This window comes from Numenius arquata, chromosome 1 (genome assembly GCF_964106895.1).
Source record: "Numenius arquata chromosome 1, bNumArq3.hap1.1, whole genome shotgun sequence".
NCBI lineage: Eukaryota > Metazoa > Chordata > Aves > Charadriiformes > Scolopacidae > Numenius > Numenius arquata.
The window spans coordinates 117910402-117933408 of NC_133576.1; the positions used below are offsets into that span (position 1 = coordinate 117910402).

Below are 23007 nucleotides of genomic sequence, written 5' to 3' on the forward strand. Positions count from 1 at the left end.
ATTTGGCCGTGAGACTTTGGTTTGGTGTTGGCGGGTGGAACGTGTTTCTGCCTCAGGAAAGGGGGTATACAGGAGTATCCTCAGGGGCTTGAACTTCATCTGTGAGCAGTGCCTGGTGTCTGCCCCCTGCCCGGGGAAGGGCTGTGGGGGTGTGCAGGGGCTCCTCGGTCCCAGTAGAGCGTGCAGGCCAGAAAACATCACTAAGATCTAGGGCCTGGCTTCCTGAGAGGAGTTTTCCCTTTGGGGCTGGAGATCATCTCCAGAGCCTGGCTGTTATGAAAGGTGGGAGATACAAAGTTGAGACCAGGGTCTGTGTTTGTTTGGCTATTGCGGGTGGAACCTTGGTTTTGCTGTAAGATGAGTAGTATTTTTTTTTTAATTCTCTCTAGTAGCTTTCCCAAGCCAAAGTCACTACCCAAAAAAAGGCTTAAGGCATCAGGAAGGTGGGCTGTACCCATGTATGCCACTGATCTAAATTCGCACTTCAGCTTGTATTGAAAAACAAATCATAGAATCATGGAATGGTTGGGTTGGAAGGGACCCTTGAAGATCATCTAGTCCAGCCTCCCTGCCACGGGCAGGGACATCTTTCACTAGATTACCCCTGTCCAACCTGACCTCAAACACTCCCAAGACGGGACATCCCAAATAGATGCTGCAGAAATCCCCTCTCCTGACCTGAGTGGATGCTCTCTTAGGTGTCCTCCACGCTGCTACCTCTGAACACTGGACAATCTTTAATCTGTTTGTCAGTGTGGCTCTCACTGACAAAGGGATGGACTCTTTTCCCTGTTGTTCAGTTGGAGAACTGGGGAACAGACCCCTACATGTTGTGACCAGGGTCTCACTGGGCATCTGGTACAGCAGCAAGGGGATCCAGACCATCTGGATTACACAGCTGGACAGTGGACCATCACTCACAGGTGTCTAAGGGAGACTTTATAGCCTTTCTGCCCACTGAGGAATTTTAATCTTGGCATCCTTCTAGTACCCTGGGAGGCTCTTCTTGCCTCTTACCACCTGACAAGCCTGTGCTCCTCGTGCATATACAAACTCTCACTCAAGCAAGGAAGAAAGGTATCGAAATCAAAAGCCAGTAGGTTGAGGTCTATTCTGTTTAAACACAGGCAAGCTCTACACGCTCCACGGCCCCCCAGGAAGCCCTGAAGATGTGGTGGGAGGGGGAGAAGGTGTGAACTCAGAGGGGAGCAAAGTTTCCTGTTGTACCAAAAATGTAGGGATGTTCTTCCCTACATTGGGTACCAGCTTCTGAGCAATTAAGACATTTGGCAATGACCATTTTGGGGTGAATTCTGACTGGAAGCGTGTTTCCAAAGAAAATTATTTAAAAATATGCAGATTTCTTGCTGTATGTAACTTTTTTTTTAATATATAAATGTTAACTTATTTTTGTTGTCTACTTAGGGGTCTATTCTGGTATTTATATCCCATAACTTCGTTTCAGCTTTTGTGGCATATAACAGCAGCACGTAGAAGAAAGGAAAGTCCCGATGGGGGTCACTTTTCTTCAGTCACCTTTTCTCTGAGAAGGTCCGTAGGAAAAACTTTCCATGTCACCAGATTCAGTATTTAAATGTGCCATTACCTGTACCACCCCCAGAGCCACCGGCTTCAAATTTGCCAGTGGGGGTTGAGGATCCTGAGACTCATCTCCCACTCCTCGATCATGACTTCTTCAACCCATCGGTTCCCTGGTGGTGAGAGCTGCCCTCCCTCTTGCTGTTTGTTGCTACTCACCAGATACGCGGGGGTGGAGGGGGCCTGCAGCCCTATGCGATGACAGGGAAGTGTAGGTTTCTCCCTGGCTCTCTGTCTGCTTCCCGCATGTCCAGCTGGACCTGGGGACCTCCTGGCCTCCTCTTCGCGTGACTTGACCAAGGGAGGGGACTGGTGGGGAGGTGATGAGTTGGACACAGCTGGTTACTCCTGCCCCATCCCTTCCTGGCCGCATCCACCCCTTGCTTATATGTTTTGTGAGCTGAAAGACAAATTTGACCGCCTCTTACTAGGACAATGTTAAGGACTTTACTGGATGGATGGTTTTTGGTTTTGGTTTTTTTTTTTCCCTGTTTCCTCTGCCTCCCTGCTGATGTGTGCATGTAACATAGATCAAGCCAGGTATCTTTGAAGACATGCAACTGCTGCTGTAACCTTGCTGTTGTGGACGATATGCCTTCATTTGAGCTTTTCTTTGTAAATAATTCAGTCGTTATTTTATTGTGAGAATATTTTGTACAGATGCAGAGCGTTTTGCTGTATGGAGAGGTGGGAATGGAGGAGTGATGCCTCTGCTCGGTGTGAGAATAGATCCTTGTCTGCCAAAGCTGAGAGACATGGTAAAAACAGCTTGCCTGATCTTTCTGGCCAGGGTCTGGCCTGAAGGACTTGACCTTATTTTAGCGTGTTTGGTGGCTCCCAGGCTGCTGGCGTGGGAGGAGCCCTCCGGAAAAGCTGTTGGAAGGGTCCTACCATCCGCTGGTGTGCAGCGCCAAGACTGCGGTGCACAGTTATATAGCAAATCTGGATTTGTAGTCAGCCAGCCTTTCTCAATGGAAAATTGGTGTCTAAACAGCTTCCCACCCCCACCCCACCCCCCAGAAAAAAAAAAAAAAAAGTTTTGTCCAAAATGAGTAGCTTTTGCTTATATGCTTACAACTTTCATTCTTTGGTTCACTGAAAATCATTACTGGCCAGGTTTTGGCTTTGTTTCACCCTATTCCCATCCCTCAGGTTGGAGTTTGCTGCTGGTTCAGGCAGCGAGTGCCCGTGCTGGGTGTCGGGCAGCTCTGCAGCGTGGGGAGGGGGGTGTGGGGCGGCCCCCCTGCCCACCAGCGGGGGCGGGCTGTGCTGCAGCCAAAGTGCTGCTGGTTTGGAGCCATTTGTGCTTGGTCGCAGCCGGGGAGAGGGGGCTGCAGGGGACCATGCTGGTGAAAGCGCAGCTGGTGCTGAGGCCACACATGGCTGTTTATCGCCAGGGCTTTGGGAGGGTGAAGTTTGAGCCCGGGGTGCTTGCCCCAGGCGCTCCCACCCTTCCTCCACCCTGGGTGAAAACAAGCTCCTATTCATGGTGTACAGAGGGGACCTGTCACTGCCTCCTGCCTCCATTCCTACGAACTCAGAGACCAGAAAGCAATCTGATAGGATATGATGTTTATATTTTGTAAAATCTGCTTCTTCAGTGATTGCATTTTATGTCCTAATGCATTCCAGTGGGATTTCATAAATTCCCCTCTTTAACTCCCCCCAGAAAGCTACGTACAAGTGAGCACTGCTGTCATCTGCCCCGCTGGGCGAAGGGTGACAGGCAGGTCAGGCGGGCTGGAGGGGCTTGCTTTGACGGGGAGGAGGAGGAGGAGCACTGCTGGTTCTCATGCAGAAGGTTCGCCTGCGTCTGTGCCTCCTCTTCCAAAGAAGCCTCTTCCCTCTGGCAGAAAAAGCATCTCTCTTTCTAAAACCTTGCGAGATCCGCTGGGCCTGACTTTATGGGAAGGTTCTGTTTCTTCCTTCTCGTTACCGAAAAATTGCACTTGTTCAAGGCTACACCTGTGTGTACAGAGTGGACCAACGCTCGCCACCTCCCCTTCCTGTGGGGCCCTCAGCCTCATTTGGGCATCCCAAAAGCTAGCTGATGGCAGAGCTGCCTCCCTGGTTGCTCTGCCCATGGCCGCTCGCCTTGTGGTTTGTCATTTATTTCCCACTCCAGCGGTGATGCCTTCCCCGTAAACCCCCCTCGGGCTGCCTTTCGCTCGGCGTTACGGTTGGAACCGGGGTCCCGTGGGGTCCCTGACACCCAGCTGGACACCAGATGATCCAGGAACGTCTCTGCCAGCAAGAGCCAGACCTCGATTTTTCTCAGGGTATTTGCTCCTGGCTCACGCTGCGAGACATGAGGTTCCTCTGGGGCCTGGCAGGCTCCAGCTAGCTGGAGGCACTTCTCCCCCTTGACGCCACGCAGGGCAATGGTTTTGGCAGAGGGACTCGAGTTTTGGGGACAACGGTGGGAAGCGAAGGGTTCCCCTGCGGCACGTTGTGTCTTCCAGCTGGGCTGGGTGCAAGGAGAGGAGGAGCCGCTGGCAGCCCGGGGGCGATGTGCCAGCAAACCTAGTGCGAGTTCGGGTCATGTCAGTAAAGGGGTTTTTACTGATTGAAGCCATGGAAGAGTCTGTATATTTTTATTTTTTAATTATTAGCAAAATGTAAATACCTTTCTGTTGTCTGTTTGATGGTCTATTTTCCTAATGATTTCTCAGAATTTCTTACGGGCGTGATAAATAGTTTTAATGCTTGTTCTGCAAACAAATCTATTTTTTATCTTTTGTATCTTTGGTTTGGTTTGATTTATTTTTATTTTTTTTTTTACCGTGTTCATGTAGCGATTAAAGCCTTAAGTTTTAAAATGTGAACCTTGCCCCCAGAGCACAGCGCAGGTGTGCGGCTACTTTTTATCCTGGTGACACTGTAAATGCTTCTCCCCTGAACCATGCTTTTGGAATTTGGAAGTTCACTTGTAATTACGTGGTACAGCATTAAAACATTTTTCTTGATACCCAAATAAGCGATGCCTGTTGTTTACCCACAATTGTAAGCCTGCCTCTGGTTTCCAGCTTGTTCCAGCATCTGCTGGCCGTCCCAGTTTCTGCAGGACAGCACTTGCTTTGGGAGCTGTTGACTCTGCCCTGTCTCTGGGGTTTGCTGAGAACGGTGGGGACAATACGTAATTTGGGGAATTTGCTGCGGGCTGGGGTCTGTGCTCGACGCTGAGCAGCTGACATTGAGGTGAGTCTCTCCCTGTCTTCTAGTACCAGTTCTGAGATGGGACTTCATGAACCTTTCCTTCTCTTCTCAGTCCTGGTCCTTCATGGCTTCCTCTGTGCTGAGCAAGCCAAGGGCCTGGTGGGAAATCTTTCAGGAGGACATTGAGGCCCCACCTTGAGTACTGTGTCCAGTTTGGGGCCCCTTACCACAAAAAAGACATCGAGGTGCTGGAGCGGGTCCGGAGAAGGGCAACGAAGCTGGTGAGGGGTCAGGAGAGTAAGTCTTGGGAGGAAAGGCTGAGGGAGTTGGGGTTGTTCAGCCTGGAGAAAAGGAGGCTGAGGGGAGACCTTATCGCTCTCTACAACTACCTGAAAGGAGGGTGTGGAGAGGCGGGGGTCGGTCTCTTCTCCCAAGTCACAGGCAATAGGGCAAGAGGAAGTGGCCCCAAGTTGTGTCAGGGGAGGTTCAGATTGGATATTAGGAAAAAGTTTTACACTGAAAGGGTTATTACACATTGGAATGGGCTGCCCAGGGAAATGGTTGAGGCACCATCCCTGGAGGTATTCAAAAGACAGGTTGATATAGTGCTTAGAGATATGGTTTAGTACTGGGGGGAGGGGGGGAGGTTTGTTTTGGTTTGGGTTTATTTTTTTTTTTTTCAGAGTTAGATTGATGGTTGGACTAGATGATCTGAAAGGTCCCTTCCAACCTAAACAATTCTATGATTCGATGATTATCAAGCACCTTTCTGAGGTGGGACATGCCCTGACCCCTTCTCGATCCTTGTGGCAAAGCTTGAGGAACTGGTTGCCCTCGGTGGGAGGGGTGTTGAAATGTGGGTGACTGGCACGGTACCCAGCATGTGTGTTTGCTGCCTTGCCTGAACCACCAGCAGAAAAGTTCCCCTCACAGCTTGCTGAAGCACGACACCTTAATACAAACACTGAGGTTCAATAAGGCGAAGTGCCGGGTCCGGCATTTTGGTCACAACAACCCCAGGCAACACTACAGGCTTGGGGCAGAGTGGCTGGAGCTGCCTGGCAGAAAAGGACCTGGGGGTGTTGGTGGACAGCCGGCTGAACATAAGCCAGCAGTGTGCCCAGGTGGCCAAGAAGGCCAACGGCATCCTGGCCTGTGTCAGGAATAGCGTGGCCAGCAGGAGTAGGGAAGTGATGGTGCCTCTGTACATGGCACTGGTGAGGCCTCACCTCGAGTACTGTGTTCTGTTCTGGGCCCCTCACCACAGGAAGGACATTGAGCTGCTGGAGCACGTCCAGAGAAGAGCCACCAAGCTGGTGAGGGGTCTAGAGAACAAGTCATATGAGGAGAGGCTGAGGGAACTGGGCATGTTTAGTTTGGAGAAGAGGAGGCTGAGGGCAGACCTCATTGCCCTCTACAACTACCGGAAAGGAGGTTGTAGAGAGGTGGGTGTTGGCCTCTTCTCCCAAGGGAATAATGACAGGACCAGAGGAAATGGTCTAAAGTTGCGACAGGGGAGGATTAGATTAAATATTAGGAAGAATTACTTTACTGCGAGAGTGGTCAGGCACTGGAACAGCCTGCCCAGGGAGGTGGTAGAGTCGCCATCCCTGGAGGTATTTAAGAAATGTGTAGATGTGGCACTTCAGGGCATGCTCTAGTGCCCGAGATTGTAGGGGTGGGGTTTTTTTGTGTGTGTATGGTTGGATTTGGTGATCTCAGAGGTCCTTTCCAACCATGACAATTCTGTGATTCTGTAGAGGTGGTCTCCCAGCAGCCCCAACCCTACGGGAAGCACCCTTAGAAAATGAATCTGTGGGATTTTTGATCTAATTTACAGTGTGTGAGCCACAGTTGGGTAACCCATCCCACCAGCCCCGCTGCCAGGAGGCTCAGTGGCTGCCCACTGTCCATCCTCACCGCAATGGGGTAACCCTGTAATGGGGTTTTGCTTTGTTTTTCATTTATCCCGGTTCCTGTGTGCACAGACATACACAAAACACGGCAGGACACTCTGGTTCGTACGCGTTGGCCCCTGTGTGCCCTGGCGCATGTATTTATTATCAGGAATATATTACACTTATCTGTACATCATAACCGAAATAATACAAACTCTTCCTGTAACCATTAGCCACAAAAGTTAAACTGGACCACAGAACTCTTGCTGCCTGGGAAACTGTGCAGAGGCTCCTCAGCGTGTCCATGGGACACAACCACCATCAGTGCAGAGACGTAAAATACCTGATTTTGCACTTGATAGTTTTTCCTTTCCCACCCCCCCGCCACCACCCCCAGTCTTTGCCGCTGTGCATCTCCCAAGACAACCCCCCTGAGCCGGCCACCACGGGAGGTGCCGTCCCAGCAGGGCCAAACAGCTCTTTCCTGCAGAAAACGAGAGCTTTCCTGCTGCTTTCCGTGCCCTCCGCTCGCTGCCGGCTCTCCTGCTGTCCCACTGCTGTCACCCGCTCCTGGTCCCTAGAGCCCCTTCAGAGCAACTGTCAGCTGGTTTTATTGCCACTGCAGCCTTCTGCATTGAATAAAGATTAACCAAATCAAACGTCTCCTTTTTATAGACAAAAGGGCAATAAAACCCAGCTCAGAGCTGTCTGCGTTCCCCTCTCCTGCCAAAGGCCACCCCACCCTCCAAAGCAGGAAAGCCACCACCCTGGCCGTGGCCTTTGGGAAGTCTCCAGCCTCCCAAAAGCAAAAGCCTCTTCCCCTTGCTCGTCTTGGGGCAGGGATGGCCAAGGAGCAAGGACTAGAGAAGTGGCCCCCAGACCCCTAGGAATGCCAAGTTTAGCCCCCAGGGTCACAGCTCCCTGGCGAGAGCTTGGTCACCGGCGTGGCCACGTGCTCGGGGGTCTCCATTCCCCTTCACACCTACTCCAGTGTGCAGAGGCAAGGAGGGACAGGATAGAGGAAGAGCAGGAAAAAAGGAACGAACTTTTTTGGGGAAAAAAGTCCTCCGTGTTTCTGGGCTTGCACCAGAAGGAACCACTCTTCAGGCCCCCACAGGGGTGGGTTGCTGAGTCCCTGTTGGTCAGGCAAAACTTCCTGCAGCTTTGCTAGCAATCGGGCAGGCCCCAGGGGACGTGCCACGGAAGAACCCAGTGAGAGGCAGGATTGGGAGGCAAAACTTAGATGGGAAAGGGATTGGCAATGATACCAAACGATGGTAGAGCTGGGATCGGTCCCAGTTTTCCCACCGTAAAAGCCCCGCTCCCAATTCACTGCTGGAAGCATCTCTTGCATATGAATTGAAACCAACAAAGTGATAAGGAAAGCACCAGAAATAGAGGGAAAGAATGAATAAATTAAAAAAGGGCGGGCTCAGCCAGCCCATCAGTATGCTCTAGTGTGTTCAGCTGGAAAAGTTCAGATTAGCATCGTCGTGGCAACAACTCTGATTGCGTCATCACACCCATTTTTCAGAAGGGTAAAAAGGAGGACCCTAGAAACTACCAACAAGTCAGCCTGACTGATCTGGTGGCCTTCTGTGATGGAGTCACTGTGTTGGTGGATAAGAGAAGAGCAACCGATGTCATCTACCTGGATTTCTGTAAGGCCTTTGATACAGCCTCACACAACATCTTGTCGCTAAACTGGAGAGATAGAGGTTTGATAGATGGGTGTTGGATATGGAATCAGCTGGATGGCTGCATCTGAAGACTTGCAGTCAAGTGCTCAGTGTCCAAATGGAGATGAGCAACAAGTGGTGTCCCTCAGGAGTCTGTGCTGGGACCAGTACTGTTTAATATCTCTACTAATGACATAGGCAGTGGGATTGAGTGCACCCTCAGCGAGTTTGCAGATGACACCATGCCAAGTGGTCTGGTTGATGTACCTGAGGGAAGGGATACCATCCAGAGGGGCCTGGACAAGCTTGAGAAGTGGGCCCATGCGAACCTCATGAGGTTCAACAAGGCCAGGTGCAGGGTACTGCACCTGGGTCGGGGAAATTCCTGGTATCACTACAGGCTGGGGGATGAAGGGATTGAGAGCAGCCCTATGGAGAAGGACTTGAGGATACTGGTGGATGAAAAGTTGGACATGAGCCGTCAATGTGCACTCACAGCCCAGAAAGCCAACCGCATCCCAGGCTGCATCGAAAGAAGTGTGGCCAGCAGGCCGAGGGAGGATTCTGCCCCTCTACTCTGCTCTGGTGAGACCCAACCTGGAAGTACTCCATCCAGCTCTGGAGCCCTTAGCACAGGAAGGACATGGACCTGTTGGAACGGGCCCAGAGGAGGGCCACAAAGATAATCAGAGGGCTGGAGCACCTCTCCTGTGAAGACAGGCTGAGAGAGTTGGGGTTGTTCAGCCTGGAGAAGAGAAGGCTCCAGGGAGACCTTATTGTGGCCTTTCAATACATAAAGGGGGTTATAAGAATGATGGAGAGAGACTTTTTACCAGGGCCTGTAGCAACAGGACAAGGGGTAACGGCTTTAAGCTGAAAGATAGTAGACTTAAATTGGACATAAGGAAGAAATTATTTACAATGAGGGTGATGAGACCCTGGAACAGGTTGCCCAGAGAAGTTGTAGATGTTCCATCCCTAGAAGTGTTCAAGGTCAGGTTGAATGGAGCTTTGAGCAGCATGATCTGCTGGAAAATGTCCCTGCCCATGGCAGGAGGGCTGGACTTGATGGTCTTTAAAGGTCCCTTCCAACCTGAACCATTCTATGATTCTATGATCTCATTGCATCAGAATTGTATGGGCAGACTGCAACATGACAATGCAGTAGATATTGCAGGTATCTGGGCATTCAGCAAGTGTGAAAATGACTGAAATTGTACTTGGCAAGGAGGGGCTTTGTGTGCACGTGTGTGTTAGGCATCTATCCTACTTTCAGGTTGTATTTGCTGGACACACTAAAATCTAGTAATGCACTTCAACAGTAGTAGTTGGTATGGCAGGATCTATTCTAACAAGATGCTCAGTTTACTCAGTATCACAGTATCATGCAAAAGCTGCTACAAAAATAAATTTCTCTAAAAAGGAGAAAAAAAATCACCTTTTTTTCTTTTTTTTTTAAGTGCTGTGGAACAGGCCACAGGCGCTTTGATGGTGATTGAAGCTGTATCTAAGCTGCAGTCTGTGAATCCTGAGTACTTCCCAGGAAAGCTGAAGCAGAGCCCCCATCCATGCAGAGCTGGGTGGGAAGGAGAGCCGCCCTCCCCGCAGCGCTCCCGCACCCCAGGGGTTTGCTGCACGTACCGTCTCTCGCTTACTTTGGCCCCGGTGCTCAGACCAGGAACGCACTCAGGCTCTTTGCCACAAGCTGGATAGAAAAGCATCCCACAGATCTCTTTTCTTTTTTTTTTTTTGAATCATGCTCAGGCATATTTTTTTTCTTGCGAGCAGTGCCCACAAGGGCCCTGCAGCCCGTCCCATCCCAGCCACTCCTCGGCCTCACCACCCCCTTGGGTGGGGGTCACCCCAAGCCTGGGTGAATTTTTTTTTGCTTCTCGGCAGGGAAAGTTAAAGGTAGTTTAGCCACTCTTTTCCGTGGATCTTCAAAGTGCTCTGTAATTTTGGGCAAGCTTTAGCAATGTGAAATAATGTATATATGTGGAAGGAAAGAAATTCTGACCTCATTTGCAGCCCACGCTGCGCTCTATTTGGTGTGTCAGATGGGAGGAACCTAGAGCCCTGGCAGGTGCCCGGTATCTCATCCTAATACTGGAAACCTCTTGGCCAGCAAAATCAAGGTTGAATAACTTATTTTTTCCTTCTTGCTTATGGGACTTGAAGTAAATCAAAATGGAGAGGAACCTACAACCAGATATTTTAATTGGATTCAGACCAGGACAAGGTAAAATAAGACCTAACTAGGATTTAAAGTCACTAAAGTTGAAACACATTAACCAGTAACCTCTATCAAATTCGCTAAAACCCTCAGGTTTCTCATCTCTATCCTATCTCCACTTACAATATCGATGCTAAGAGTTAAAAAGCAGTGAGTAGTATGCGTATCTCGTCTGGTGTTCAATGCAAAGGTGATGGTTTCAAAGGCAGTACTGTCTCAAAATTTCAAAGTCGCTGGTGTTCTTGTTAAATAGAGTACCACTTGGTGGTCATTTGGAAGGCGCTTCTACTTCTGTGTAACTTTCTTCTAGATTGGGTATAAATATTCCTGGGAAGCTAAACAGAAATGCTTTTCGTTTAGATACAAGTCTTAGGCACGAGTTAGAAAACTGCTGACTGTCATGAAAATATATCAGCACTTAGTAGTATCCAATAATATAAAAAATGCAATTCAGAACATCTTCAACTACATATATATGTGTGTGCGTCTATATATAGGTATAAAGGTACAATACGTACATGTATATAAACACAGACACATATACAGAAATATTAACAACTTGAACTGTATTTGTAACTAACCTGAAATACTGCAGCAAAAGTTCATTCCGATGAACCATTAATATAGTATTTTCCAACTTTTGGCTCTAACCATAGTTAAAATCTTAATACATCAAACTAACCGCTTTGCTATCCTAACCTTCTGCTGTCCTAGCTTTTTGCTATCTTCTTTGCTACCCTAATCAACACGTCAGAACCAAGATCTCCTATATGGGGACTATAAGAGTACCCTGCCTAGTGTAAAGCTATGCAGCTACCAAGCATGCTTGCAGCCACGAGCCCTGGGCGCCTGATGATGGTAATACTTCCTTGGATGGTAACATTTAGCAGATTGGAAATGCATAAAAGGCAGGGGACCTTTGGTGTGCTGGGGCCAAATCACCGGCGCAAGGTTCTGACTTTAGCTGGAGAGGAGTCCCCCGATGCACAGCGATAAAAAGAAGTGGATGACGTGGGTGGGAGTTTCACGGGGCTCACGGCATCTCCCTCCTGCAGCTTCCAGAGGAGCTCTTCATTAGTCCTGCTCAGCTTCTTCTTCTCCTCCACTTCTTTCTCAACGTATTCTTGAAGATTAGCGTTCTCCTCTGATAATTGCCTGGAGGGGGAAGCAGGACAACATGTAAGGCTTACCAGTGTGAAGATGGTGACATTAATGCAGCCAGCGATGCACAAGAGGCAGGGCCAGGTAGGACACCCAGCACCTCCCGCCATGCCATGCCATGCCATGCCATGCCATCCCATCCCTAGAATCATAGAATAGTTTGAGTTGGAAGGGACCTTTAAAGATAATCTAACTCCAACCCCCCTGCAATGAGCAGGGACATCTTCAACTAGATCAGGTTGCTCAGAGCCCCATCCAATGGGACCTTGAATGTTTCCAGGGATGGGACATCTACCACCTCTCTGGGCAACCTGTTCCAGTGTTTCACCACCCTCATTGTAAAAAATTTCTTCCTTATATCTAGTCTAAATCTACCCTCTTTTAGTTTAAAACCATTACCCCCTTGTCCTGTTGCAACAGGCCCTGCTAAAAAAGTCTTTCTTACAAGCCCTCATTAAGTACTGAAAGGCCACAATAAGGTCTCATCTATCCAGCTGACTGGTTTTAAAAGAAATGAGTCAGTGCAGGCGGACTGTGGGACCTGATCAAGGTGTGTTTTGGGCATGTGCTGGCAACACCACCATCCCGGAGGATGCAGGCAGGAACACCTGGCTTCTGCAGCCCCATTACACTTGGGCAGGAGCCAGGTCCTGATGTGATCAGCCTGGGGCAGCTCTGGGCATGTACCTAACCTGATTTACAGGCAACCTTGGATTTTGCAGAAATAAGCAGGGAGGCATCTAACTCGCCTCCTAGCTATTTCCAGGGTTCAGCAGCAGCTGGGCGTGGATTTTGGATGCAAACATGAAATTCTGCACAGCTCCTTTTCTAGGTATAGCCTGAAGCCTATAGCAGATGTCATGGACTGCTGGTCCACTCTCTTTGTGTCATCAAAAGTCTCTGAGAGGGTGGGGTTGGCATTTCTGATTTTGTTTAAAAAACATTTTTAAAGAATTTCTGCTTTTTTAGCCTTGGTTCCTACAGAAATGGAGCTCAGGTGATCAAGAGTATGTCTGTTCTCCCAGTCCCTGGACGTTTTGAACTGTGAAGCAGTGGCTAGCAGAGTCGAACAATTAAAAGACACAAGCTGGCAGAAGTTTTCAGAAAGCTGCTTGGCAGAGGAGGAAAATCCTATTTGCGGTCCCATTGGGGAACCAGCTGTGACATGACCTCACCGTCTAACAGGCACGAGAAGGTCCACAAGGGAGCTCACCCTGAAGAAATAACTCCATACGAACCCTTTTGCTACACGTGGAATTACTATTTTCTTTTGCAGCGTCTAACAAGACAGGCCACAAAAGTTATACACAAAGCCCCATTACATCCTTTTCCAGCCAGCAGCCTGCCTGAGGCTGTCCCCGTTGCTGTCCCCTAACTGTTACCATTGAAAATGACTGTCCTCTAAGCTGACTTTCCAGGCTGACCTCAAATTCAGAATTTCTCCTGACAGATGTTCTTCGAAACCAGTACAGTTACAGGCAAGAAGCAAAGGGCTGCAGCCGGACGCCGGCGGGGAGAGGAGGGTGGTATTCGCCCAGCCGGAGGCAGGGAGCTGCAATGCAGAGAGACGCCGACCACCAAACCTGGGCACCCTGGCTGCTGTCACAAGCGTGGAGAGAGACTGCCACTTCCAGGTGTCTCAAACTGGTCTGGCAAACCAGACTTTAAAAATTCCTGGTTTTCCTCCCCAAGCACAGAAAGGCTGTAAATACCCACCTCAGACAGTGACATGTGGGTTACAGCTACTTGCAATCAGGAGAGAGGAAACATAATCCTCACCCCAACCTGAATGTTACTACAATGCTGCCTTTTAAAAATATCTACATGCAAGAGACAATTTTTTTGTAAGGCTGAATCATTAATAGAGCAGGCAGTAGAACGACAAAACCTAAAATTAAACCAGAGATGAGACGGTGAGGCTTTAAAAATTCAGCTAAAAATTAAATTGCATTTTAGGCTAATGGCATCATTTCTGGCAACAAATGACATCTAGTGTGGTGGGACAAGTTCAGTTCTAGCATCTCCCCTGGTGCCGTTTCTGCCTGGCTCCAGCTGCCAGCAGACTTTTTTGCCTTACAGCAGACTATAAACTCTCTGGGACAGGGACTGTACTACCCTTCTCTAATTCTACACTAGGAGCCTTGTCACCCTTATCAGGTTGTGACAAGGGTGCAAACGGACAGTGCAGATGAAAAAAAGACACCAAAGGATAACCCTGCCTGGGTGACAGTGACATTGTTACGATGTCTCCCCTGAAATTGCCCTATTTCACATCTTTGTTACCCACTCACTAACAGGTCTCAGGGGACTGACACTGAGATCAGAAGCCAGTGGCAACTTTGCTCTCAGCAGCATGTCAAAATCATGGAAATACACAGACAGGTATGTGGCCTTCCTTATGTTAAAGTAAGTAAAACCTGATATGAAAAGGATTTTTTAAAAATAAAACAAGCAGATCAGGACACCAATACACTTTCAGGAGGAAATAAATTTTTCCCTTTCCAAAGTAAGTGCCAGCCTTGGGCAGTTGAGATCTGCAGTCTCCTTTCAGGCTCAGACAGATTGCAAATATCAGCACAAACCTTGTTATGACAGTATTTTGCTCAATTCTGGCTCTGAGTTCTTCGTTCTGCTGTTGCAGCACAGTGATTTTTTCTTCCAGTTTAAAATTTTTTTCAACCTGCAACAAAAGAAGGGTCGTTAAGTCTGAAGAAACCCCAACACCTGATCCAAGAGGATTTGTTCTCTATCTTTATTTGTCCCTAGAGGAACTTCTAAAATTCAAGGATAGATGGAAGTGGTCGTCTTGACTGCAGCTGAGATGTAGAGATCTGACTCACACATCATGACTCCCTGGTTATGGGGAGGAAGGAGTTACCCAGCAGGGCAGATTATGCCCAGAAGCATCCTTAGACCACTGCTGCATTCACATGAGGTGGGCTTCCCTTTGGAGACACTTCTCTCCTCTGCTGGCAGCGTCATCTTAAATGACAGGCTTAAACTAGACATTTAACTTTAAGCTACAATTAAATGAAATTCATAGAATCACAGAATGGTTCAGGTTGGAAGGGACCTTAAAGATCATCAAGTTCCAGCCCCCCTGCCATGAGCAGGGACACCTCCCACTAGACCAGGTTGCCCAAAGCCCCATCCAGCCTGGTCTTGATTCATCCAATCCCAAGCATAGGTAGCTTTTCCTCAGGACATTTTAAGGACATAGTTTGAGGATGTTAATAGCAGTGTATTAAAACATCAGTAAGATGGTTATAGGCAAGTACTACAGCCTCAGGTGCCCTGTTTTTCCCAAGTTTTGAATTTGACCTACTTTATCACCTTAGTTCTTGGTTTTCCAGCAGTTTGAATTTTGCTGAAGTCAACACTTTTGGAAGAAAACAAGACATTACAGGTTAACTTTATCTCTGTGTGAGCTTGGTTATTGAATTTCCCAACCTTTTATAAAAAGACAAAATATTGTGCACTGGAGTTTGCAATAACTCACATTTCATGGTGGAGGCATCAGTTTTATGCAGTGGTTTGCAATCTATGCAGGTAACCATAAAGGATACTCCTGATTCTGAGATATTCTGGCCTATCCCATTATATTCTGTTAGAGCAGAACAAGGATTCTGGCCCTGTTTTGAAATGCTCTGAGAGAGGAACCACCGTCACGGGTACCCTCTCTGCTTCCTCAGTAGTTTTAATAAGTAGTAGCTATGCCAGTACAAAGCATGGGAGAAGATCTGAGCATCTCCTTCCCTCTCCACTGCAACCTTCAGCCTATACCACCCCTCCCCTGCCACCTTCATTTCCAGCCTCCCTTTTGGTAGACAAAGAGCCAAGCCTGACCCTGCACTTGAAATGCCTTCCTGCTCCCTTATGAGGCTCCCCATCTTTAAGAGCAGTTGGAGGTGCCCTGTAGATGTTCTGGCACCTATAAAGGTAGCTCTTTAAAGAGAAAGCAGTTGTGCCTTTGGACCACTGTAGACCCAGTGTTTTACTGCGATAAAGTGCAGGAGCAGGACTGTGTGCTCATGTGTGGTTAATTAGCAAAAGCAGCTAAATGGCCAGGAACTATGTAGGGTGTTGTTTGAGATTTTTTTTCAGTATAACACTACAGCTCATGCTGGCTTTGCTCCAGGAGCAGCGTGTTGGAAGGCGCACTGTTAACAAGCCTCAGTTACAAAGAGGCACTTCTCTCTACTTCCACTTACTCAAGCATCTGTTCAGCAAAATAATCATCAGAGTTCTCAAATTTCCCTGTAAATGGAAACAAATCTTGCTGAATGCTGTGCTGAACCAGCTGTTCTGGCTCCCCAGCTGAGGTAGCGTCTCATCCTGTCACCACACTATACGTTTTCTGTCACTGTAGGTCATGCCTGACAAAATCAATCCCCTTTCCAACAAAAAAATGTACTTGACGGTGAACTGGGGAGTTCTTCGTTAGGGACCCCGACAAGCAAAGGATGAGAAAACAGCACAGGCTGCAGAAAAGCGTCACTTTAGGGTTGGAGAGACCTTTCCTAGCATAAGCCTTGCTAGGGACTGCTTGCTGAATATCGCTCATTCATACTTGTGGCTGGGAGCTCCCTAAATGCCTGCACGAGCAGCAGCAAGACACACATGGGTCAGTCTTCCTCTACTTGTCCCCTCTAGCCCTAAATGGTTACCCGGATCCTGTAGGGGCATATGGTGAAAGATGGTGTACAAAATGAAGCCCTGGACCTCCACAAAGTTCCCCTTCCTCCATTCTTCCTACACCACTTGCCTAACAGGCTGAGCAGGTATTACATGAAAAAGCAATACAGATCAGCGGATGATGTGTAGGACAAATCAAGGGTATCATGGGTGGGTGAAGGCATGGGGAAAGATCCCCATTTCTGAGTGAAAACCTGAGACATGGTATACTAGAAGCAGCTATGTATGTTGACAGTGGAACACCACAATTTATAGTCACTAATGAACCTCTTTGTGTGCTTCGCCAATCACGTGTTTTCTCACCCTTTTCAAGTTCATCTGCTGTAACTAAACTTTTACTTTATTATCTCTTTGATGTCTCCTCTGGTGGAAAAATGACAACTCACCTGTTTTTCTAGCTCCATAATCATCTTCTCCTGTTGGTGAATCTGATGGTTCTTCATTTCCAGAACATGTTTTAAGCTCTTCAGATCTTCTTCTATGTGCAGATATGGAGCTCGTACAATCTAGGAAATATACCAGTGATTTGGATATCTGTCAGCCATACATGCATCTTCAGCCATAAGATAAAGTTTCCTCAATGCAGCCAGTGGCTTAGGAGTCTCAGTGAAAACCACCCGGACTTGGATCTCCACAGCCTATCTGAACCCTGATATTCTCTCCGAGACCATCCCTTTGGATAGCCAATGGTACCTTTCTTTTGACCAGCCTCATGGCTAGAAGAATGGGATACCAGGTTGTTCAGCAACCTCATTCCTACTCATAGCTTGGGAATTGCATGAGGTGTTTTATGATTGTGCAGGTATTTTAGCTTGGGAAAAGTACAAACATGAAGCAGAGGAAAGTGAAAACTATGGTGTTCTGCTTTGCCTGCACCACTGCATCACAGTGCCTGTTAAAAAAGATCAGATATGGTGGGAAGAAGTTTGTCCTCTGCTCAAGAACTTCCCATGTAGGGGACACTAGCATTCAACCCATGGGCAAAAGATGTGCTCTGAATTATACTGATGAAATACTGTTGCTGACTTAAGCTGTTCTGAATTTTTCCCAATGAACTGCCTGGTGGTACTTGGCATTAACATCACTGTGACACAGCAGAATTTGTCCTTTCGTGTAAATCACTACGGCGAAGGTGGAAAGGGACTGATACGACCTGTTTCGCACAGCCAAACCTGTTTCGGACACTTGTGCTCCTTTCCTAAGGAGTTTTTCTCACCGAAAAACTCACTGAGCCCCTTCCTCACCCCACTGTTTTCTTTCTATCCCCTCTGTCATGCTGATACAGCTGCCCATGGGATAGTGCTGTGAACACACTGAAACGCCCCAAGTTAAAAGAAAATTCTTTTTGGAGGGTCATTTAATTTCAGATAAATAATTGCAGTGTGTGTTTACTTACACACTGTAAATAAACAGCATGACCCCAATAGACGGCAGTTGAAAAAATACTTCAAATGACAGGCCTGTCCCCTGAAAGTCCAGAAAAAAATGAGGGAATACAAAGGATATCAAAGAAGTTGGTTCAGAAGGTACAAAAAAAAAAAAAAAAGAAACTGAAATGTGAAATAAAGAGAATGAGAGGAAGAAGGGAAAGAAGAATAGACAGCAGTAAGAACATACTAGATGGAGTTAATAAAACGTTTCAGAAACAGAGCTACAAATGCTGGGTGAAAGAATTAAGAAAATGAAGTAAAATTAGAAAATGATGGACCTAGGCTAAGATTTCTGACTCCTCGTCAGAGCTCTACAACTGGGTTCTCAGTTGGGACTTGCCCCCCAGTCCCTAGCGTAAGGATCCCATTGCTATCCACTGAATTGTGTGATGCAAGTCATACTTAGAAACACGTGTCTTGGTGACTGTATAGTTGTAGTTGCAGTCTTTATACCTTCAGTTGTTCCTCAGTGTTTTTCTTCAGAGCCTCTTCAAATCGCTCTGCTTTGGCCTTAAGAGATTGGTTCTGGAAGGTGAGGGTGTCTATCTGGTCCTAGAGGGGAGACACATCAACTGTGTTATCACTCCTCTTACATTCATACAAGTCAACCTGCACTGAGAAAGCACCAGGGGAGCTGAACAAGGCTTAGAGACCTCTGCAAGGTGGTGTTTTTTATGTAAGGCCACTTGAAGATACAGTGGGGTTTTTGATAACCTAGCGCCTCAGGGAATCCCAAAATCCCTGCAACGCCTGTGGCTGGCTGACACTGACTGGCACTAGCTCATGAAGTGTCTTTGATGCTAAATCACCCCATCACCTTGGGCTGGATGAGAACGAGTATGTCCTTCCTTAAGTGAGCTGGCATTTATATTACAGGCACGAAAAAGATCCGGTCCCTAGAGTCTGAATGAGGCAGTAGATACCCCTATATATTGTGCGGTCCCTAGAGTCTGAATGAGGCAGTAGATACCCCGTCCCTGCTCCCTTCACCTTTCTGGGCTTCTAACATGGTAAAAAGCAACAATGAGTTAGTGATGTGGAGCTTAAAGATTGTCATTTCATCGCAGAGCTATGAACGGAACAACATGCTATTTTTTGTTACCTCTCTATATACAACATCTGTAAAAGCCATGGTTGCAGTGAAACTGGTATTCTTATCTTTCTTATATGTAATTTCTTGGCTGTAACATTACAGCAGTGCTTATTGCAAAACTGCTAACATGCCTTGAACTTGTCATGGCCACATGAGGAAGGCAGCGGCAGTTGCTGCATGTGTGCTAGTCAGGGGGTTTAAAAATTGTAATTCATCTCTGCCTATGGAATCAAACAGAGCTTGCATTATTTGCTGTGGCATTTTTACTTGTTCACACAAGATTTCCAAACTTAGCATGAATCACAGGGGCATGTTTCTGCCCTCTGCTCCTTGGGATTTCTTCATCTAGAGAGTAAGAACAGCATGGAGTTATAAGAAGGACTGAAAAAGCCAAGACGATCTCGAGCTTGGTGTTAAATAGCGGGATGTGGGAGATGTGACATGCAGGGCTGATCCTGGCCATCCATAGCCTGGCTGCACAGCAGGGCCAGCCCTGGGACATCCTTCATCGGGGACTGCATTGCCCTCCGGCGGGAGTGGAGATGTGTCTACACTGCAGGACCGGTTCCCCCGCCTTCAGGCAGCGGGGAAGAGTTAAAGCAAAAGCACAGGGCCAGGCAGGGAGAGGTGAGTATTTCTGAGCCCCGGGGGTGCCTGCTGGAGGGTACCATGTAGACAAGGTGATGCTCACAGGCACTGCGGGTGCTGGAGCTCTCCCCACCATGCAAGGAAGAGCTCAACTTTGCTCCTTGTGCTGGGCCAGCAGAGTCAAAAGGACATTTCTTTGCTTTATCCAGTTGCTTTTTCCTCCCCTTAGGTTTGTTCTCTCTTCTCTTTCAGATAGTATTTTGCTGAACCAACCAAGGGGGAGGAAAAAACCTGAGGGGGCACCTTTGCTCCTAGATCCCAGTCTGGACAGGCAGAGGACACGAGGGACTCCATCAGCTGCTCCACAACGTCATTACAGGGGTGGGAAATAATGAAACTGCTAACCTGGAGTGACAGCCGCAGTTTTTCAAAATTCTCTTCTAATTGTGCCTTTTCCAGCTTGTGAGCAGTATTCAGTTCTAGGGGAAGACACAAAGACATGACACTGCTAAGTGAAGTCCAGCAAACCAGGGTCCAAGAGCAAAGACATCGTGAGTCAAGCACAATGTGGGCTGCAGTTTTAGGGCATGGAGGTTGAGTAGGAAACCGGTAGCAATATACTCTGTGACCTTAGGTGAATTGTTTCAGGATTTCAGTTTCTACGTGAACAGATTCTGATTTTTCAGAACTGCTCAGAATTCCCGCCTCCCAGGGGTTCTGATCTGAAAAGGGTCAGTCTGAAAATGGGTCATTTACCAGTTCAGAGTGAGTAACCCCAAATCAGAGAGTTTTAAATTTAATATATTAAAAAGCTTGGGTTGCAATTTCTTTGGGAAGATAAGGAGAGGGGCCAGCAACTCAAATGCAAAAATGCAAATGACAGTGCTTCTCCCAGGAGCTGTGGCAGATGCCCTGTGAGGTTTCCATTAGTGAGACTGACAGAGCCCAAAGAGAAAATACTCCTCTATTCATATTACATGATTAAAGGTTTCACCTCCAGAACAACTCACCCTGGACTTAAAAATAACCAAAAGTTTAATAACCAAAGTGGAACAAAGTTTAATCTCTAAACCAATGGCATCAAATTATCATTCAGTACAGTAGGAGCACCTGCCTTTTTAGTACATGGAAGAGACTTTATTTTTTGTGTCTTCAACCCCAAACCTCTGGGGTTTTGCCCTCTAACTATTGCTCACTAGCCATAATAACAGCAGTAATAATACTATTGCTCTAGTGCCCTGTACAGTGCACTGGACCACAGCTGCTGCAATGCCTTTTCCATGCACAGGAGGGCATTTCATACCCACACCTGGAGCCGGGAGCACAAACTGGTCACCAGAGCCTTCATAAACCACTGCCAAGTTAAATCAAAAGCAAATTCTAAGAAATTGGACAGATAAAAATACCCTCAGGAAAGGAACAGGTTTTTTTTAAATTATTTTCAAAATTGTATCTGCTAATTTAAAAGTTGTATGCTAGATACCATCTCTGCCTACAGGAAAGGGGAATAGGCTGTTCTCAGCTCAAGTTATGCTCTGGACTGTGTCTCTAATTGACACAGTGCAGACCTAAGCAATATGGCTTTGTCTGGGGAAAGTTGTGGGAAAACCTACTAGAGCTATTTGAAAATTAGACCTTCATGCTTGTGCTGCTTGTGTTCAAAAAAAAAAAAAAAAGAGGGTGATTGTACAGATAACTGTTAAATGTCAGCTAAAGCATATACAAAGAAATGTATTTAGATACTGAACTGGTAGGGAGGAAGCAGCTCTCCCTGCAGCATCAAATGCCATGGAAAAACAATAACATAAAATAAAGATAGCAGTGCTGAGGTGCAGAATCCCACCAGCGTGTGACTTTGGTCTGCTCAGCACGGCCAGACTTTCGCTACTGAAAATGATGAGTCTTGTTTTCAGAAGCAGTGTAGGCATTTAAGCACCTAAATTCAGAGATGTTCAATGAGGTCTGGCCTCCTGAGCACCCGAGGAGTAGGCTATTGAGAAAAGTCTGTGTGAGGTGAGGTTGAATTTGGACTCTGTGTTCAGCAACCCATGGAGAAAGCCTTATCTTTGGCCCAAAGACCTCTCAGATAGTCTCGGGTCCAAGTTAGATGCTGTACACACTGCACACAGTTCTCTCTCACCACTAGCATGAACCTGGTGGTCAACTCCATGTGAAAGCACTAGATCAATACAAATTTTCTGCATCATCTGCTCTGGAGGAAGAAAATCCAGGTTTACATGATCTCTCTACAGCACTAATTCCTGCTCTGGAATAGCTCTGTAGCCGTCAGGTTGGCGCTGGCTTACCTTGAATCTTCCAGTCATTCTCATCCTTCAGCACTGTAATGGCAACTATATGGTTATTTTCCAACTGTAACATCGCAGCCTCGTGTGAAGCAGTGATATCTTCCACCTGTACCAACGACAATGAGTGTAGACATGGACACACGGTTAGACACGCTGTGGCACGCTGACAAGCCACTGCTAGAGAGCTCCAGTGAGCTGGAAACAGTAAAGGGTTCTACTGAGTGTGACACTTCAGCGCCTAAGCCAGTTTTATTCATTACAAAACAGGTATGTTGATGCCTTGAGTGGTAGCGTGTAGTCACTGCTGATGGTAGTTTTGCCCTTTTAACTTAATAGTGATAAAAGAGGTACATAAGAAAACAAAAGGCCAAAAAACCCTTAAGCAAAAAAGCCATTTATGAAATGTTCAGAAATCTCAACACTCCATTAATCTAAATTATATTAATGACCCAACTCCCTCTGATGGTCAGATAAACATCCACAGATCTGAGCCACTGTGCTTTTTGTCTTCACAGCACTTTGCTGCAATGATTTTTATTGTAAGGTCTTGAATTAACTTCCATGGAAAGTGCCTATGAATTATTCATAGTTGTAAAATATTTAGTTCTAGAGAAACATTGACATTATTATCAGTGGGTATGTAAAATGAATTGCAATCTATCACACTTTTACTTGAAAAAAACTATCCTATGAAGTTGTCAGTACCCGAATTCCTACATCCTCTTGAATTACGTATTTTGAGGCCATATCCAATAAACTGATGAAAGATATGATAGCACCTTTTTCATTGTAGACAGAAGAGTTTTCAGGTTGGTGTGGAAGTAACCAAGATGACAGGGAGGCCACAAAACTTTTTCCTGCTCTCATGCTGAGGCCAGAAAGAGGTCCTGCTACTGCAGACTGCCCAGCAAACTGCACCGCACTGCAGACAGCCATCAGGGAAGCAGGGGATGCAGCTGGAAGAGGGCTGTGGGCGACCTATGCTCCTGTGCACCCAACGGGTTTGGGACTCCTTCAGTACACTGCTTGTTACTAGATTCGGCTAAAGGCAAAGTGAGATCCCTAATGATGGTGTTTTGATATGCGTCATTAAAGAAAATAGAGTGAAAAGTGGTGATCAAGGTTAAGTCCATGGTCCAGAGCAGCTTCTGAATGCAATGCATCGATTT

The 23007-nt window shown here is 47.1% G+C and overlaps 1 protein-coding gene across 1 annotated transcript in view; it reads right to left on the minus strand.

Moving 5' to 3' along the window:
- Positions 1-11118: 11118 nt before the first annotated feature.
- Positions 11119-23007, minus strand: part of MTUS2 (microtubule associated scaffold protein 2) — a 191024-nt gene continuing 179135 nt past the window's right edge. The window contains exons 9-14 of the mRNA XM_074152517.1: positions 21839-21944; positions 19938-20011; positions 18305-18403; positions 16808-16927; positions 14309-14406; positions 11119-11720 (exon numbers count right to left, since the gene is read on the minus strand). Of these exons, the coding sequence (XP_074008618.1) occupies positions 11504-11720; positions 14309-14406; positions 16808-16927; positions 18305-18403; positions 19938-20011; positions 21839-21944 (714 nt within the window). The 3' untranslated portion in view covers positions 11119-11503. The remainder of the gene's footprint in view (positions 11721-14308; positions 14407-16807; positions 16928-18304; positions 18404-19937; positions 20012-21838; positions 21945-23007) is intronic.